The 19,919-nt window shown below is 41.9% G+C and overlaps 1 protein-coding gene and 1 long non-coding RNA gene across 10 annotated transcripts in view; both read left to right on the top strand.

Annotated features, from left to right (window-relative positions):
- The window catches only part of LOC142051902 (uncharacterized), a 32,461-nt gene extending 29,106 nt beyond the window's left edge, over positions 1 to 3,355 (top strand). For both annotated transcript variants that reach the window (XR_012658671.1, XR_012658672.1), the window contains 2 exons: positions 44 to 136; positions 2,270 to 3,355. This is a non-coding gene — a long non-coding RNA (uncharacterized LOC142051902). The remainder of the gene's footprint in view (positions 1 to 43; positions 137 to 2,269) is intronic.
- A 7,969-nt stretch (positions 3,356 to 11,324) lies between these two features.
- The window catches only part of USP6NL (USP6 N-terminal like), a 129,598-nt gene continuing 121,003 nt past the window's right edge, over positions 11,325 to 19,919 (top strand). Inside the window, exons 1-2 of one of the 8 annotated variants that reach the window (XM_075081623.1) lie at positions 11,325 to 11,384; positions 16,905 to 16,994. In XM_075081623.1, the coding sequence (XP_074937724.1) occupies positions 16,991 to 16,994 (4 nt within the window). In that variant the 5' untranslated portion in view covers positions 11,325 to 11,384; positions 16,905 to 16,990. Of the gene's footprint in view, positions 11,385 to 11,462; positions 11,586 to 11,631; positions 11,653 to 11,727; positions 11,896 to 11,973; positions 12,042 to 12,235; positions 12,396 to 12,420; positions 12,861 to 13,934; positions 14,227 to 16,904; positions 16,995 to 19,919 lie in introns of those variants that run through there. The other 7 variants (XM_075081616.1, XM_075081622.1, XM_075081620.1 and 4 more) reach the window with 7 other exon arrangements.

The following is a 19,919-nucleotide window of genomic DNA, read 5'->3' on the forward strand; positions in this document are numbered from 1 at the left end:
AGGATGAACGATCACAAAGTGTGTTTTATCTACTCAAAAATAGATAATCAGCTTATAATCATGAAGAGAACAAATGATCCTGATCTATTTCTACAAAGGCAGATCCCGTTTTGGCATCTGAACAGCTGAGTAGGAGGTATGTATACATTCAAAGACAAGATACCACACATACAGATTCCTGTTTGGTTCTTACACGGGTTTATATTCAGCTCTAAAAGCAGTTCAGATTATATTTTCCAAACCATTTACTTCCCTCCATTTAGTTCATCAAAGTTATTCAAATCTCGATTTTAAACCTGTGTTTCTACAAAGTTGACTGGAAGCAGATTCATTTACCTAATGTAAAGGTTAGACTCGGCACACAGATTAAGACACCTAAATTTAGGCGTCTGCACGTAGGTGCTTACATGTGAGCCAGCTGTCGTAGCTCCGTCGCAGGCAGAGGAGGCACCTATGGCTGGTTAGCTTGACAGCGCTCAAGATTCATTGACTGTTGATCAGATCACCATTATCTGTAAAGGCAGCTCAGACACCTAACTCGCCTCCTGAAGGCAGGTATTAGTTGTCTCAAATGGCAAACTGAACCTGATCTCGGGCGTTTATACAGCAGACATTGAAAGCCGAGCAAGTCCTTATCGAGTAATTTCCCAGTATGATCAACGAAGAGCTGGTCAGTGGAGCTTAGGGTGTGATTAATCCAATCAGCTATAAGTATCTGTTTTATAATGAGCTGAATCATGCCCCGAACTCCTTTGACTAGCCTTGCCAGCAACCAGAATGGGGGTCTAGACACCTAGTTTACATGTAGGCACATACATCGTAGAGACCTAAGGCTGCGTGAGACCAATCCTACCCCAGGTTCCTACCAGATGAGGAGATCCTCTCATCTGACTTCTTGCATGAAACAGGCTGTAGACCTGCGTTCAGCAGTCTCTGGATAAGCAGTCTCACAAAAAAGGTGGTTAGATATACTGGTGACCCTGCTCGCCTATGGCTTGCCCGGAGACTCGCACATACCAGGCTTTTCCACAAAGTCCCAGCTCTTCCACAAAGCCTAGACGAGGAGAAAAAAAGGTTTGTTTATGCACAATAAGGGTGGGGGTTCACCAACAATTCCTTCTTTCCATAGGAAGGATTTGGGGTGACTGATGCAGGACACAACACGAGTATGCCTTTGTATCTCGATGCAGACTTTCCAGAACAAAATTATCAAGAAAAGGCTGATGCAGCTTGCGTGACAGATTTTCATGATTGTATAGAAAGTCCAGGATGTATTTTAAGTGACCAACTATGTGTGATTTAATTAACTGATAGAGTGGCCACATTGGCTGTGCCAGAAGATATTTCTAAACTCTTTGTACCAACCAATTTTACAATGAACTTACTCCATTTTCTGCATTTTCCCAAATGCCGTTTTCACCCTTTATCTTAACCAAAGTGGGAGCAGCAACTTGTATTTTCCATCGCCTCCCCTGCTTCTAATTAAAATTCAACTATGGGTCAAATCCTTGGCTGGAAAGAGTGTGTAGGGACCAGGACCTGCCTTGTATAAAAAAGTTACAAAAACAGGATGTGTTTTATTTGACTGGAGTGAACTTAATGGTCAGGGGTCATTTTCATTTAAGACACATTTTTTCTCATGGTTTTCAAATCTATTTTTTTTCTTAAATGACTGCAAAAATAAAATGTGTTTTTCTCAGCATTTTTTCTTAAGGATCTCAAGGCACTTTATTGGCAGTAATTTGTTAAACCTTGGTGTCTCCCTAAACAGCGAACATATCACTGCTTGCCTTAGCTGCTTTCTCAGCTTTCAGTCTTATCTCCCTCCAGTGGGAGGGAAGACCCTAGGTGCTTTCCAATCGATAATTATTAAGAAGGCAGAAACACCATATACTTTTATGTACAACTTTTTTTTTTTCTGTTACTTGTGTTTTTCTTCATTTGCCTTCCCCACCTGAAAACCTGGTAACGGGCTCTTCCTTTATTTCACAGGCATGCTATGCTTTTCCCTTGTTTTTAACTACTCCCCAGTGAGTCTCCGGTTTGCCCTGTTCCATTCATTCCCTCTGGAAAGGTTTTCAAGTTTTAAAAGTTCACTTCAGGAAGATTTCATAATAAGAACTTAAGGAAAATAATATAATCTTGCTTTAAAACACTTCCTTCCTCTGTTTTGCTGATGAATTATAACAATTCACAATGCCATCTGGCCAGCAACTGGTACAGAACTTATTTCATTGTTTAAATGTATTTGTTTCTTTTGGTTGTACAGCACATAACGTGAGGATTCCCTAGCTGCTGCTCTGAGATTGGACAGACCCAGACCACAACATCGGATCGAGATGTGCCCAAATGTTTGGAACTGGGCTGGAAATAGCCTCAGCAAATGATCTGTAGCCTTACAGTGAGTTAGAATGAGAGTCCTGTGGACGGCAAAATGCACGTCTGAATTTTGCAGCTTGATCCATTTTCTAAAATCAGAGAAAAATCTGAAGAGAAATCCAATCTTCTCCTTCTTAAGGGGGCTTTGTAGACACTTCTTAAGTTCATGGATCAAATTCAGAATGAGAAAGGAACCTGTTTTCTGAATCTGATATTGACGTAACTCAGGGTAGTGGAAATATAGCTGGACAAGAAGTTCTCATGAAATTTCTATAATCTCAGTTTTGAGGAATCTCTCAGAGCAGTTTGGGAATTTGGATGGTGCTCCAGAGCCAAGTCTAGGAAGGACAGCCTCCATTCCAAAACCTGAGTGACAAACTAAGCACAGTCAGGTTCTGAATTTGATCATGGATGGATCGGGAGCACTGGTGGTGATGTGGAGGGGAAGTACTGCACCCGAGCCGCTCACCAGGTCATTTGAAGCACTTAATGCACAAGGTGAGTGAGACCACAGGGCTTTCTAGGTCCTCCCCCCAAGCAGATTTGGAGCACACGTGAGTATGAGATATTTAATACCTAATTTGAGGCCTGATTCAGTGTGGATCCTGAAGTGGTGCAATTTCAGTGAAACTACCCCTCCTGACATGACAGCCAAAGTTAATTTAATTCACTTGTGTTTTTTTGAAAAGACTGTGAAAATTAAGAACCCCTCAGAGCAGTCTCTGGTGATGATGGATGTCCTTACAGCCCCTACCGCAGAGTGAGTGTTGTGGTGTGAATGTACAGACCCCTTTGCAACAGAGATTCACCGTCTGTCCCGTGAACAGATGTTCATCTTCAGTGTCAGTGCTGCTCCAGCCACAGCCTCGCTGACCAGTGTCATGTTCGATGTTGATTTTTAAATACAGATCTTTTCATCGCCAGCTTTTTCATGTAAGCTGTGGCCAGAGAGTAAGAGGCAAAGGCTAGATTCACATTAATGACACAGTGGGTAAAGTTCTTATAATTTATTTTTAGTTCCCCAAACCAATCTAGTCCTCAGATTTAGATGTTTTAAAGCAAACAATGCCCTATACCCAGCATGCAATCTTTTCTTATATGTTGCCTCATTTACACATGCTCATATAATTTCCACGTGAACTACAGCATATTGTAAAGCTGTGTCGTATTCTTTTAATTTTTATACTGAAGGATTTCAAATGGAACCTAACATAATTAGATTACATGTAATCTCTTCCCATTTTGATCCTATTCTCAAGAGTGTTTGCAAAGAAGCTTACTGGAGTCTTAAATGCACAACTTTAAATCACGCTGACGGTGATGAATAGAGAAGTACGCTCTTAGGAAAACATATTGATGTGCAGGACAAAACCTTATGACTTTATCAAGTAAAAGAGGTGCGTCCATTGGCAGTGACTGCTTTGAAATCCTCGACACACAATTTTTTAAGCTTCTGCACAAAACCTATAACAAGTTGATTCAGGGTCTTTCCTTATCAATTTCTCCCCTGAATCAACACAAGCCTTATTAATATCTGCTCGTAACAGGGTTTCCAAAGAGATGGTATAGTTTCTATTAAGGTGTCAGCCTTCGAGATAAACTGCAGTTAGAAGCATTTTCCAACAGCCATCACCTTCCTGGTAGTATATTAAAAGAGATTATGTGATGCCACAGACAGCAAGCCTTGTCAGGTCAGGGCAAAACAACATTTTAAGCCGATTGGCTCATATATCTCAAGGTATGTGTGTCCTTGCACAAATTCACTTTCCCCTTAACCCAGTATTTAAGAAAATCCACCTTTCATGATGTTGATTGATCTGCAGTGTGGCCAGATTGAATCCTGCTTATTATTTTGAGGTTAGAGAGGGAGAAAGAACTCCAAATGTGACAGCAAATTATTGCATTATAAGGAAACTTTGAGGAAAAAGTCTGTTATTTGGTGCTTGGTGCCTCATCTTTCAGAAAGCTCTTCTTTGCATAAAAATTTTGTGACAAGACAAAGCATGTTTACCCTCCAGAGGTATGTGCCAAATGTTTGGGAAGCTTCATACTGCTTTACAGCCTAAAGCTGGCTTTGCTCACCAATGGTGAGGGGTGAATTTATTAACGCTGATGCCTGTCCACAGGGTCCCATGGCTTCCTTACAGGATGAAACTGGGGGACTGGTTCCTAGCAAGACCTGGTGTAAACACCAGCCTCGGCAGTTTCTGTGAGCTCATCTTCCTCATTAGCCAGGAATGTGACTTACCCAACGTGCCCGTATCCGGGCAGCCTTACTGCCAGTTGTGCCACGGCCCTACTGTGGGAAATGAACTTGGTTGCTTTCTGGTGTGAAACAGCCTGAGAGAGCTTGGCCACCGTCCAGTCGGCTTGTTTCTCTCTACAGTTGCTATATGGGCTTGATTAGGGAAGAGATAAACAGAGAGGACTTCCATTTGCCTGGCAAGCCGTTCCTACAGTCAAGGCTTCATAGGAAACCTTCACGCTGGTCTACCCTGAACAGGAAGCTGACCAAACGCAGATGGCTCAAGGCAGAGGAGGAAGAACGTGCTTAAAAGCCCCACCTTGCGTCCCCCATTTTGTGCTGGGGTATATAAATTTTACATGAAGTGGATCCAGGAGAAGACTAAATACTGGTCTGTTGGAAAAAATTTTTTGATCTTCCACAAGGAGCTTTACCTGAACGAACTGAATGTATTTCTTCTCCATCAGTCATTGACACTTCCCTGTCTGCTTGTTTCAGCAGCAAATGAAAAAGGTCACAAAGATTTAACTTTTGCACTACATTAGACAAGTAATTACACCTTTTGCAAGATGCACCATTACAGCACAGAGCATCTACATTTTATTATAGGGTCCCAATTTCATTTGCCTGTTACTTCATAAAAATGTATCCCTTTGAGGTTTTAAAATTTGTTGGTGTCTAAGGAATGATTCTATTTTTGTTAACTTTGAGTAGCTTCTGACATTCTGGTGGTTACAGGTGAGTGATAATAAACTTCGCCATAATAGTGACTGTGCTCTGAAAACGGACTCTATAAAATACTGTCATGAGATTCCAGGTTCCTTCTCTTACTGTAACTTATACCAGATCTTCAGAGTTTACAAAAACATATCTTCCAACTGCTGCACTGCAAACCCACACTAAGGCAGCCAAAAGATGAAGCTAATATTTTATTTTGTTGTACATCCTTGCCAATAAGTCTTAATCTTCTGTTTTCTTATCTGTTCCTTTTCTTTCTCTGTTCTATCTTCTACCTTCCCTTGGTTTGAAAGCTGTACGATTTGATTATAGCTTTTCCCTCTCTTCTGTCAAATCCCTTCTCCTCCTGCTGTGGGAGCAGGATCAAATCTGGGTAACAAGAATCTAGAATTCTGGTTCAGGAAAACACCCCAATTTCATGTTTCAAACACATCCTATGCTTCAGTTTTGATACAGCCACACATACCTCCTTCTCTAACTTTTGCAGTTTTGACACACAGCATCTTGCATTATCTATCTGGTCAACGTAGAAAGGGATCTCTGGGAAGTTATATGACATGGGATTTATGGGTAAGTGACATATTTTTGGTATTATGAAGTTTTTCAATTCACTGAAAAACTACTTGCTATTAAGAGGACATTTAAAAAAGTTTCACTGTACTGTATTGGTGTATTAAACTTTGTTCTATGTGTGCTTTTTATAGATAAAAGAATACTGAAAGCTAAGTCAACATTTAAAAGAAACGAGAGAATATTGAAGTAACAGAAGGAATAAGACAGAAGGAGGCGAATGGAAAAAGGCAAGAAAATGCTAAAGGAGACAGAAAAATTGTGAATAAAGGAAGGAGATGAAGAAAATCTGTCCTGACAGACAGAGGGGGCAGGAATGGATAGCTCTTTCATCAGGCAGCAACAGCAAGTGCTGCATACATCCAAATCCAATTCCCATGGCAGGAGCCACCAGAGACAGGAACAGCGGCCTGAATCAATGCAGCCTGAACCTCAGCAAACCAAGGGAGCCTGCAGACAGCGGGACTGAGTGAAGGCGAGCAAAGGATCCAAACCAAAAGAAAGAGAAAACAGTCTTTTAGGCAGCCAGGAAAAATTCCATCAGCAGTCAATAGTGAAGCACAGGGCAAACCCTTCTGCTTGGAGTCCCACTCCCACCCCCGCTTTTAACACATCCCTTCCTCAATACAATGCAGTATTTCAGCATAACATGGTGTGCTGGTGCCGCCACGCGTGTACAGGCAAACCTCTGCCTAACTCATCTGCTCTGCAGAACGGGCTGATGCTAAGCTGCTGGAAATGTCTATGACACGATCAAGCGAGTGACAACAGAAAGTAACACCTGAAACACAGTCACCCACAACTTTCATTCTGGGGAAAATAAACAAAAGCAAAACCAGCAGGTGGTATAGTAGCTGATACTGGAAAGAACAGTCATCTGGCACCTATTGTACATAGTCCTATAAATGTTTCATATCAAACCAGGCATTTTGAGTTATGTCCTTTGTAATGACTAGAGTAGGTTTTCAAAGTGACAAGCCTCAAAGGTTGAGCGGGCAACTGTTTGAACTTAAGACTAATAGGCAGGCTTGTATTTGTTCAGATACCTGCAGGATCTTCTGAGCCACTCGCTCTCGGGGTACATGCCTGTGCATAAATAGTTTGTATTTTGAGTGACACAGGAAAAAAAAACATTAGCTCATGTGCCTTAAAAACAATCTGCCAGCAGAACTAGAAGTGCCATATGCCATGGAGAATATGTTGAAACCCTACACACCACAGAAGGTAAGTCAAACCTATAGCACAAATACAATTTGAAAAGGAACAGTGCAAAAAGTAGTTTCCAAAATTATTTTAGGACCAACAAACTTCTACTAACTGCTGTCTTTTCAGTTCACAGAATGCATAATTTTGTAAAGTCAAAGTCAAGCTCTTCAGGGCTGCAGCTGTGTCCTTATGTGAATTTATACATTTAGCCCAGTGGGCTGCCATAGGGATAGGCCACCACCACAGAGTGCTCCAGAACTTTTGTGGCCTTCCAGTCTACAATTGCCAATTCAAAGCCTGGGCTTTGATTTTCAAAGCCATCATTATTCTGAACCCTCGCTCTGTAAGGGATAACAGCTCTATCAATGACTTGTTGAGGCATGTGACAGCAAAAGACATGTATGTGCACCAGTACGCAGACAGCCCTGCAGAGCTGAGTGTGCTGTGGAGACCTGGGAAGCCCGGGAAGAAAGACAGATGCTCAGGAAGGACTCTTGATGGATCATCAAATTCATTCCCTTGTCCCATGGCAAGACTCAAATCTCACAGGGCTGATTCAGCTAGGAAGCCCGCTGAAACAGTAGGGGCAGACTGTAAACAGGACTTGAACACAGACTAATTCATTTCCATAAGATGTTGCAGTTAGCTGGTGTAATTCTGCACATATGTTTTGTGTTCAGCTTGATTTTTTAAAATGCTGTTTTATTGACAAGAATGGGTTTCTTAAGCTTCATAGCTAAAAAAAACCAAAGGGCAAAGCACACTGAGAAATAATTGCTGATGAAAATCTCATCATTTTTGCAATATGATTCTTGTGTTCCTTTGAAGTCCAGTAGGAAGGATTGCAATGTTACAGGGAGTAGGATACTTTAAAAGGGAATGTTAATACTCTGTTATTTTGACTCTGGCTTTGTAGTATCACTGCCAAATGTCAGTGGCCATGCTGAGTGCTCAGCATCTTGATGTGGTACATCTTAAGCATAGGCTTGATGAGATGAAGTGTTAGTTTGTGAGGTGTTCACTTCTGTCCCTCCAGCGACAGCTGTAGGTGGCTGGTACAACACCCAAACTGAAACACAGACCAGGTCGCCTTCTGATGTAAACACTGAACCCCCTCTAACATCAACAGATATTACTGGTTGTCACGGTTTTGGCTAGGACAGAGTTAATTCTCTTCACTGTAGCTGATAAAGAGCTGTGGTTTGGATTTAGGATGAGAATAATGTTGATAACACACTGATGTTTTAGTTGTTGCTAAGTAGTGTTTACAATAGTCAAGGACTTTTCCAGCTTCCCATGCTCTGCCGGGGGCACAAGAAGCCGGGAGGGACGGAGGCACGGCCAGGGCAGCTGATCCAAACTGGCCAAAGGGATATTCCATATCATATGACGTCATGCCCAGTATATTAACGGGGGGAGCTGGCAGTGAGAAGCAGTGACTGGGGCTCAGGGACTGGCAGCGTCGGTCAGTGGGTGGTGTGTGGTTGCACCACTTGCTGTTTGGTTGCTTTTTTTCCCTCTCCCCAGGTTCCCCTCATTATTTTCATTTTCATTATATTATTATTGTTATTATTATTACTACTATTACTATTACTGTTTTATTTTAATTACTGAACTGTTCTTAACCCACAGGTTTTCTTACTTTTGCCCTTCCAATTCTCTCCCCCATCCCGCTGGGGTGGGGCAGTAAGCGAGTGGCGGCATGGGGCTCAGTTGCTGACTGGGGCTAAACCACACCACCAGTTCAGAATGTAATTCAGTTGATAGGTCTAGCCTGTATCATAAATGTGAGCCCAAGCCCAACAGAACTCCAAACGTGCCTTGCATCTCCCCAGTCCAAGTTCACACTCGGCGAGCAAACTGCAGCTTTCCCGCTTAGAGAAGAGATGGACTTGACACAGGCAAGTTTTCTACCATGTAACCCATGCTGCTCATCCCGCCTACGTGATGTGGAAGATAAATCAGCACATTGGGAATCGTGTGAGCCAAGCAGCATGGGGTCGGCTGGCAGGTGACATAAGGGACTAGTGCTGAGGACAGTGTAGGTGTACCAGGGGCCAAAGGCCGGTGAGAACCATGCTGAGATTTGCCTGCTTCCCGGGGGACGCTCCTCCAAAGACAGCAGAGACACGGGCAATATCTCTTCTCTGTTCTTGCCATGCCACGTAGGTCTTTAAGCTTTATAAATAACGATGGTTGCATATATGTTCTCAGACTAAGAACTGTAATAAAAACCGAAGTGTTGGTAGAGATATTGCAGGACTGTATGTGGGAGTAGCGATAAAACAAGGATGATATCGCTGCCAGCCGCTCGGAAAGCTGTGAGTTTAGCACTGTTCCACATCCGAGTTATAGTAGTGCAAGAGGAAACAATGAGCATATGGGGAAACAAAAGTGATGATACAGAGTTTGAGAATGTATGAAAAAGAGATGAGTTTGGTTCAGATGAAGTAGAGAGCTCCTGGTGGAAGACATTTATCTTAACTAATTAGCCATTTGGGGAGGAAACAACTCCCTAGCTGGAAGAGAGCTACATATGTTTTTATATTCCAACACCTTCTAAAATTTTTAAAAAGACAATTAAGACTTGAAATTGGAAGGAGTCAGACCCAACCACATTATCCCTCTTGGGATTTATGGGATACTGACAGGCTAGACAGGCTAGTTAATCACAATTACTTTCCGAAATGTATTGCAAAGCAATCAGTAATTTTTGTTTTGTTACCCTTCCTCATAACAAGAAGAGAGGAAACATTTAGACAAAAGCCATCTGAGCTGCTGCGTTACTGCCTTTAGCCATCTTCTCCTACATGAAACAAACATGTTGTATGCAACCATGCTCATACATCTAATACATCTAGATTTGCTTGATTCTTGGAGGCTGTGAGACGTGCCGGCATGGGTATTTCCTATGCCAGGGATGATACTTCCACGTTTTCCAGAAGTAACACTATTCAGGCTATTTGTCATGTAAAATGAGAGAGAACTCTGAGGACAGAAAGCCTATTAGAAAATGGTTTTATCTGTTGAGAAGATTTACTGATCTTTGGCTAACCAGTCAATTCAACTCACCTAATCTACCCTGGAATAATGGAGCACTGCTTTCTCCAAATTGTCATGAAATGTCTTTGTATGACAAGATTTAGTAAAAATTAATATTGGAAGTTGAGGGCCCCACAACTCAGCACAAGTTGTCTGGAACTGCTTATTTTAAAGAGTTTATGTTTAGTAGCTTATGCTAAATTCCTTGGTTACTATTTGAATAGGGAGTATTTTAATATAATTATTACACAAACACAGGATTGTTTAAAACACTCAAAGCATTTACTGAACATTGCTTTCTTTTCGTATTATTACTGGATGTCTTTTGGTAGCACGTTTTAACTACTGTTTATTTTAATCCTGCTTCTAATGTAACATCATATTTTACTGCTACTTCAAATTCCATCTTAACCACAATGGTTTTCTTTTTAAATCAGACTTGCCCCTTCTGGTCATGACACCACCGTGGCATTTGAGATGTCTAATACTCTCAAGCAGCTGTTTGTCACATTTCTACGCTTCTTCCTTTCCGGTTTTATTTGTATCTGGGCTTACTGCCCCAGGCAAAGCACAGGGATGTATATGCGTAAGTAATTTGCACCCAGGGAGTGGGAGCGCTCTGCATAAGGAAGAGGTGGGGCTGGGATCAAAGTTGTCCTCCTTGTGATGTGCATGGGATGCCTGGAACGAGCAACCGTGTCTATCCCGCCATCGTGTGTATTTTCACACATGGCCTGCTAAGCTCGCCCATAAGGCTGTACTTCAACCCTTGATACCCAGTGCTGGTGGTTTGCCAGAGAAAACCCCAAAAAACAGAATGGGGTTTTCAAAATGAGGAACTCGGTAGCTCACACAGCACAGCCTAATGGCCAAGATAAATCTGAGAGGCACAAGGCCTGTTTTGTGTTTTTCCCTCCCTTTTTTTTCCACAGGATGCCCGCTCCTGCCAGGCGCCTCAGTGCTGGTGCGTGGGCTCAGCCTGCAGCACCCAGGCAGATGCCTGAGCTGGGTGTTGGTGGGCGCAGGGCTTGGCCTGGGGGCAAAGGCGCCATCCTCGCTGGGCGCCCCGTCCCTATAGCTGCCAGAACAGCCCCGTCCTCGCCGAGGGACGTCTCCCCGCCGCTGCCCGGGCCTCGTCCGCAGCCCAAGATGGCGGCGGCGGGAGGAGAGAAGGCGGTGGGGCCGGAGACCTCCGCGCCTCGTTGTGAGTCCAAGATGGCGGCGGCGGTGGCGGGCCGGGGGAGGGCCAGGGGAGGGGCGGGGCGGGTTTCCATAGCGGCGGCCACCGGTGTCGCACCGGGGCACTTCCTGGTTGGAGGCCGCCGGTCTCGGGGCAGCAAGGAGGGCAGCGCCGCTGGGAGGAGGCGGACGGGGGGCCCCGGAAGGAGGAGGAAGCCGAGCAAAGGTAGGGGCGAGCCGGGACGTCCGGCCATTGTGCGGCCCCCCGGGATGGGGGGGGCACCCCGAACGCGGTCAGCTAGACCCTTCCATTCCTGGGGCGCGTGGGGGGAATGCCGCGCCGGACCCCTCCGTTGCAGCGGGCGGGGTGGGACTCGGTTCCTAGAGAGCTGAGGGGAAGCGGGCAATACCATCCTCCCTCGGGGGGAGCGCGGGCTGCGCGCACCCCCGGTGGGACTGGGGAGGTGGAAGAGGCGGGAGCCGGCTCCCGGAGGGTACTGGGGTGCTTCAGACTGTTCCATTCCCAGCGGAGGGGTGTGTGTGTGTTTGGAGAATCCCTACTATTTCTTCTGGGGAGGGGGGCAGCGTGTGGGGAGCTCTGGAGGGTTTTGGGGGGCGGCGGAGCCCGGTGTGCTGGGGGATTCCTGGGGAAGCCCTGTTGGAGATGCCCCTAGGTCCCTCTGTAAGGTTTGAGGGGGCTGTGGGGGGGCCGCCCCAGGGGAAGGGACCCCCCCCAAGGGGGTGGTGAGGGGTGCGCTCCTCTCAGGGGAGCGGGCGGCTGTGGGGCTGGGCGGTGGGAGTGGGGCTGGAGCGGCGGCAGAGGGGTCTGGGGTGGGGGTGGGGGTGTTTGGGCGGGTCACCGTTGTGGGTCGGCACCCCTTGGGGCCTTCCTGAGGGCCCCCCCCCCTTCTGTCAAGGTGGGAGGCCGTAATATCAACCCCATGGAGGGTTTGGGTGGCTGAAGCCGTGTTTTAGCGTGACTTTCTGGCACTACTGCTTTCAGTACCTGCTCCCTCTGCTTTTTGTAGTACTTCAGGTATGTGGTGAGAAATGCCAGCGCCGGCTGCGCGTCCCGGCAGCGAAGGGTCGCAGCCCTGCCAGCTCCACACAGGGCTTCAGCCTCCACAGCCCTCTCTTAGTCCTTGGTCTCTGCTGGGACCGTCAGCGAAAGAGCCAATTATCAGATGTTTTGGGTTCTTTCTGTGGTGTGGATGGTTGCCTGTAGGAAACCACCGAAGCCATTAAACTGCCAGCTGAATGAGAGTCAAGTGGTGACTTAAAACCCCGTCGCCAAACTCCTGCAGCAGTTGTTTCCCCGCGTACGCTTGAGAATAACTTTCTTTGTGCTGTTTTCTGTTTGGAGCAGGCAGCTGCGCAAAGGCTGGCCGCGAGCGTGGCTCGTTTTTAGCTTTCGCTGAATTATAGTGGAATGAAAGCGGTCTGCCTTGTTCACACCAAATGGTTGAGCAGCCTGGTCTAGTGGAAGGTGTCCCTGCCCACGGTGAGGGGGTTGGAACGAGATGGGCTTTAGGGTCCCTTCCAACCCAAACCGTCCCACGGTTCTGTGAGTCTGTGAAATGTATTTTGTGGAGGATCAGTTAAATTAGAACAATTCTGTTAAATAATTGTTTTCTCTGGTTATTTCGCTTGATGCGCACCCTGCAATCTAGAGCTGCGGTGTGACAGTCGAAACTCAAGCCCTGCTAGGCGTGTGTATATAAAATACGGTGGCCAATCAGCAGCGCCTGAAACTAAAAGCAATTTGCTTCAACGCTTTGTAGTGTAAATATTCCTGCTATGAACAAAGAGGAGGGTGTGTCATAGTGCTCCTTTCATTTGTACTTCTATGTGCTTCCTTATTTGTGGCCAGTCAATGATTTGGTGTAGGTTCTTAAACAGTAGTAGTCTTATTTTGTTGTGAATTTTCCATTTGCACTGGCTTGGGCGTTTTACTGAGCTGGGACGCTCAGAAGCTTGGTGCTATAGTAGGAATTTTTATTACGTTCTTTTTAATAGCCGTGCTCTTAAGTGACTTAGTTTTGCTTCTTTTTAACTGCTGTTTTTGCTGATTACAACTTTGAAGTTAATCCAACTTGGATGCAGTGTAAAATAAGTATTGAGTAGAACTGCCTTGTAACCAGCTGTTCTTTTGCCCTCTGATTATACAGCATGGAAACCAATAATTTCAGACTTAATGTTTTGCCAGCCAGCTATCCATAAAACTTTAAAACATATGCTTCTGAAATATCTGTATCTGTTTTCTTTGAGGGGCTGTAACATTTTGGTTTAAAGAAGAAAGTAAATGACAGTAAAATACTGATTTGTGCCAGGCAGGCTCTCTTTGGACTGTTTTGTCTTTGTGTGTGTGTTTAAACAGCGTAGTTGCATGCTACTCCTGTGATTTCTGCTGCTTGGGAACTGGGGAGATAAATTCTTAATGTTAGCTCCTTAGCATTGAATTTAAACCCGTGCTGCAATAACACACACACAGACTAGACTTGAATCTTTAATTGCCAACTTAAAGGAAAATCTTTTCTCTGGATAGAGTTATAGTGTAGAGAATTATAATATGCTGTAATTTACTTGCAATCTGGCTCATATTAATTATCCTGAACCAGAGTATTGGGTAAAAAGACCTGGCGCTAGGTATGGAAACAGATGATTGAATGTGTTACTAGTGTGCTTGAATTTGAAGTTGTAAAGAGCTTCTCTCACTTTGGGTATTTCTTGCAAATCTAAGTTAAAATGCTGATAGTTTCACAACTACTTCAGGTGAATACCACCAAGGGCTAGTAGATACGTGTTAACAGAGGAAATACTGGATGGAATACAAGGGTTAGCTCTTCAGGAAAAGAGAAGGATCAAAGGTATGTGTGGGTTTTTTTTATAGCCCTGTTAATTGCAAAAGAAAGCATAAAGGACGTCAGGTACTATTTTGAATAAAAAGGCAGTTTTTCCAAGATTACATCATTTAGCAAGACACTCAACAAGTAATGATCTTTCTTTCCTCTGTGGTGTAACAGTTGGTAGCATTTCATGTGGGAGAGAGCCCTACAGCATTGAAATAAATTGGGTTGTTGGCTGAAAGAGCTATGTGATAACTGTTTTGGTTTCTAACACACATCCTTAGGAAAAGCGTTGATATCGTAATGCAATAGAAAGTACAGACTTTCTGATATTTGGCAGTGTTGGCTTTTCCTGACTTTCTGATACTGCTTGCTATTGCTACACTGGAAATTACAGATAAAAGATGAAACCTTCCTTTTTTAGGGACATTTTCAAATAGTCCAAGTAAATGGCCTTCACCAAAATGATGAAGTTGTGAACAAGTAAAATTTTATAAAGCACATATGCAGTATTATTTCAAAGAACAAAACCTGAATTTAACCAGAAGTCTATATTGGCTAGTAAACAGGTATTCGCAATAGCTTAGCAAAGTATTTAGACGCAGAAGCAAGGTAAGAGTAACATTTTATAGCTGAAGCTGGAGTTCAAGTTGCTGTGGTGCATTGAAAGGTTTACTTTTCGTGGTTGTGACTCGTGTTTTTGGGTAGTATATAGCTGCTATATTCTCCCCTTCTCATTTCCTTAGTGTTATGTGACTAGATTTTTATAAATGATATGGTACATAGTTAGGTTATTAGCCTTAAGTGGTTTTCAGAACTGATGTTTTGTTTTTTCCTAATGAACAGCCTTTTCCTGTACATACACACAATAAAATGTCATGTAATGCGTTGCCTCTGAGGCAGGGTATTGTTAGTTCATATTTACAAAACGAAGGTGAGACTGTACCTTTAGAAAATCAAGTTGAATGGGAGACTCCTGTCTTCCAGGCGACTCTGCATGAGATTGAAAAACACTTTGGGCCCAGAGGTAGTACGGAGCTCTGGACAGAAGTGCTTTGGGCCTGGGTTGAGGTCCATCTCTATGACTCATTGATGTTCTTAACATAGTAGCTGTAATTAGTCCAGTAAAAAGTCATGGAAGTTATATTTGCTAATTTTGACGTTAGTAATCAAAAGGAAGCTGACAAGGCTGTGGTTATAATTATATGTTTTAACCAGACACTTTATTTTTGATTAGACTGTGTGTGCTTAAGTGTTTAATTTGGCAGCCATTCACAGAGAATTGACAGGACCTGCAGTTCAGACTATTCTTCTTCAGTGACTGCACCATCTAATGGCTTTGTGTTCATCTGTGGTTTTTGATAATGTTTGCATGTGTATTTCTGCAGCGTGATACCATTTTCTTCCCTATTAAGCCTCTTCCCAGTGTTACTTTTTCAATGCAACAATAGTTTTAATTTTCAGTCAGTAGCATTACTGAAGGCTTCCTCTTGGCAGCTGGGTTTTTTGTGGTGTCTGGGTGGTTTTGGGGTTTTTTTTTCTTTGTTTGTTGTGGTTGTTTTTTGTTTGTTTGTTTTTTTTTTTTTTTATACAAAACTGGTTTTAGCAATTGATAGAGGAACCTTCCTGTGATGTGAATCCAGTCCTGTGAATAGTTGCCCTACTATTTTGGCATGTGCTGTAAATCTTTAAATGTTACGTGAACTCATGCTTTAGAAAAAGTTGGATCTCTTCTTCTGTCTTTTTATCTTTTATTTTAATTTTTTAAATATTAAGAGATCAGGAGAGTTGAGACTTGAAATCTGAGTCAGCACATGGTATTATCTGGCTGGATTAGCACAGGTGGTCAGGTTCAATGGATTCTAATTGGCTCTGAAAAGAAATAAATCACATAATATTTCTTAATTTACAGAAACTCTTCGTGCAGGTATTAGAGGAATACTCTTGATAGCTTAATAGATAAGTTTTTTTTCTTTTCATCTCAGCTGTGAGGTGAAGTGACTTGCGTTTAACTGTTCTATCAGATTTGTATAAACTTGCTTTTAGCAGCAGGATGTAGATTATATAATAAATTTTCCAAAATGTACTTGCTGTGCTGTTATTGTTGGAGATTGTCCTCTATGTTTTGCTTTGGGGAGAGCCAGGCATATTGTTAGTGAATCCATATCTGCCCTACTTGGATATCTTTTTTTTTTCATTTGGATTATGAATTGACTGATCTGATGGTTTATAGCTGCTAGAAATGGTAACTTTTTCAGGTTTTGTTTCTGAGGAGGAAGTGTTGGATGCTAATGCCAACCCATACTTATTTAGTAAACTTATTTGTAGCTCTTGTGTTTTGAAGAGTATCTTTATATTGCATCTTCGAGCTAGCTGAGATTGCTGACAGAAAATACTGCTTTGATGGTATTTTCAGTTACTATGTCCGTATTGTTTTTGGAGTAGTTACATTTTATAAACCAGTCCATTCACACAAGTTTGTAAGATGAATGTTAGAAGTAGGCATTTTGAGTTGATAAACTTCAAAATATATCTGTAAGCAGTAAAGTTCCTCAGTCATAACAAATACATCCTTGTGTTCCTTTTTTTAACAAGGAAGATGAAAAGATAGTAGGAAAGACAGTTTATATATAAACATTTATTCTAGTTATTTGAAGTTGAAAAAATGATTTGTCTCTTTATTTTCCTGCCATCATCAGGACATGTATACCTCTGAGAAACCTTCTCCAAGAAGATACCTTGCTTCGAGACCTGTCTTGGATTATATACAAAGAAGTTTCCAGTCATGAGTGAGTAGATTTCTTTATTTAAGAAAATAGAAACCCTTAGTTTACAGTTTAGAAGACATGTACTTCTGTAGTGGGTTTTGGAAGGTGATTCTTCCTCAAAAATGTTCATACTGAGTTTTTGTCTCTTCAGTCCTTTAAGAATAAACAAAGCTGAGATTTGGCAAATACTGTTCTGAACCTGCAGATTTTTGATCAATGTGTGCTCTGTAAGACTTCTGTGTTGGTAGACTGGTATCATTTTCAAGAAGGTGAGTTCTGTAACAAGCTGATATTTGTTTTTTCAGTATAAACATGTAATTCTCAGAGGAAAATGTCTTGAGTTTAAGAACTCCGAAACATGTGACTGTCCAGTAAGTTAAAGTAGCTGGTAAAAATCCAACGTAAAATGAATGGACTTCATTTTATGGGGAAAAAAATAAATATATTACCGGAATTTGAGTATAGAGGTCTGATCCCAAAGGAATTTTGGCATGTGTTGCAAAGATCTGAGCCATGGAAAAGGGCGACTTAAGATCTGTTGGGGGGAGGAGGGCGGGAAGATCAAAGACACCAGAAGTTTTGTTTTACCCATATCTGATGGGTAAGATAATATCTTTTTAGTGAACTGTTTTGAGTATTTAAAGGCCTTTCCTAAGTTTTGCAGATGTGAGACTTCTTAATATAATTATTAGCAGCAACATTACCTAGCCTTACGTCATGTAGAAATAAGGATATAACTTCGTATGCCCAGGAACTCTGTTTATAATGTAGCTTAGTTTCAGTACAACTGCACTGAATCTGTTGAAGAACAAGCATCTAGTTCATAGGATAATTATATCCTATGTTAGTAAAATAAGACTATTTGATTTTCTGGGAGGAAGTGAGTAAAGAAAATTGTTGGTTAAATTTCTTGTCAAACTAAATGAAAATTGACTGTTCTTGACATCTGGAAGAAAAAAGAACGATGGAGGAAATGCTTGCTAAATGCAGCAAAGGAAAAACTGCACCAAAAAAAAGAACTGAAAGAATTGCTGAACTCTCGAGTTCATGCTTAGTGTAAATAGAACTGTTTTAACATTTATATAGAATTTTATCTGTTTTCTCTTTTGTATTGCTGTTCAAATTCGTTTACTTTCTGACGTTTGAAGGATTTGCTATATTGCATAGATTACAACCTTACAGGCAAGTCAGTTATTCAAGCACCCGAACACCTGGATTTGTCAAATGCTGCGATATTAGTCTTCATTTGTTTTACAGAGTATCTCATGTGCTGTCATTGCCTAATGTATAGTCTTAAACATAACAAATATCTGTAAATTTTTTTACCTTTTGAATCATGGTTGCTGTGTTAAGTGGGACTCACCAAGGTGCTGCTGTCATGACTCGAGCAAAACACCATTGGTTTTAGTGAGATTTTGACATGGTTCCAGACTGGAGAGTTTAGCTTTATATTAGCAAGAATGGAGGCCCTTAGTCAAATGAAGGATAACACTTTGGCAGTACTTTTTGTGGTGGTTAATAATAATGTTATTTAAAATACAGTCTCTTCTTTGCAGGACGCCACATTCCTGTGATGGATTAGATGGTTATGTGCAGGCTAAGTGATGGGCTTCAAGGGCACAAAAGAAAATGCTTGTTTTCTTCTATTTTAAAACATGGTTTAGAGAAGTTAATGTTCAGCTGGTGTTGGATTTCTGATTTTACGGTTTACTTCAGAGAAACTTGAACTATAAGCATGGTCTACATAGTTTTAGGCTCCTCTCTACTAAATACCTCAATCTAGAAGGTATTTATCATCTTATGAAGATGCGTTTATTTGCATACTTCTATACATGTAAGCTCATTGACAAAATCTGTGGGCACCTAGAGTAGTTAGGTGGTGGGAGTCTCCAGTATTCAGAACTTGTGCATCACCTAGTGTAATTCAAACAGAAAATCTATCTAAAATGATGATCTAAAATGTGGGAGCATCAGACTTATGAACGGTAATAAATTCTCGGTTAAAAAATTTGGAATGCTGTTATGTGCAGGCTACGTTATACAATTGTACTTGTTATTTTCTTGTGATACCCTTGATGCAATATATATGTTTCCATCGCTGTTTGTGAAGGGTAGTTCTAGAATCTCAGTCCTAAAATGATTAAACCTCTTTTCTAATATCTGTCCTAAAATTTTTCACAAGCAGTTAATATCTTTTGGTTTTCTGCCAATCTTATTCATTAGCTTAAAAAGCTGTTTTTAGCTTGTGTCATATTTGTCAGTTTAGCAGTTTGTTACATAGAGCATATTATTTTATTGAAACAGCTTGTAGAAGCAAATCTGTAATATCTACGTACTTAAGAAGCACACGTAAGCTTACTTTTAAGCAAATAAGTTAAATTTTTTTGGGAAGTGAACAGGGGAACTGCTGCTGTACAACTTTTAATAGTTATCAGGTGTGTAGGTAAGTGCTTCAGATCCTGTTGTACTGGATCTTCTCCAAATGTGGGGAAGAGTATTGACAAAATTGAAAAGTCCACCATTCATGGTAGTTGTGTTAGTTGTTGAGCAATACAGAGAATCTGAAAAGGTGTTAAAATTAAGGCAGTCTCTATTAAGGCTTTTTTCTCTCTGGAATGTCTTTATAAATGTCCATTTTCATAAATAAGGATAAGACGAGCCCATATTTTAAATTATACTTCAACATTGTGTGCCCCATAGGACAGCAAGGTCACATGCTCTAGCTAAGTTAGATTGATATTGATTTATTTTGTATTTAAAGATAACTTGTCGAGAAATCCTGGCTGTATGTAACCTGTCTAGAATGTCACACCACAAAAGAGTTGGTTTCGTTTTCTACATTTTCTCTAGTTGTTGACATTTAGCTGCCAGAAAATGTGTAGTGTCATGATAAATTCTTCTTATTATAAACTGTGCTTTTTATGTTTGGGAGTTTTCCTGTGCTTT

The sequence above is a fragment of the Phalacrocorax aristotelis genome, chromosome 1 (assembly GCF_949628215.1).
Source record: "Phalacrocorax aristotelis chromosome 1, bGulAri2.1, whole genome shotgun sequence".
NCBI classification, from domain to species: Eukaryota; Metazoa; Chordata; class Aves; order Suliformes; family Phalacrocoracidae; genus Phalacrocorax; species Phalacrocorax aristotelis.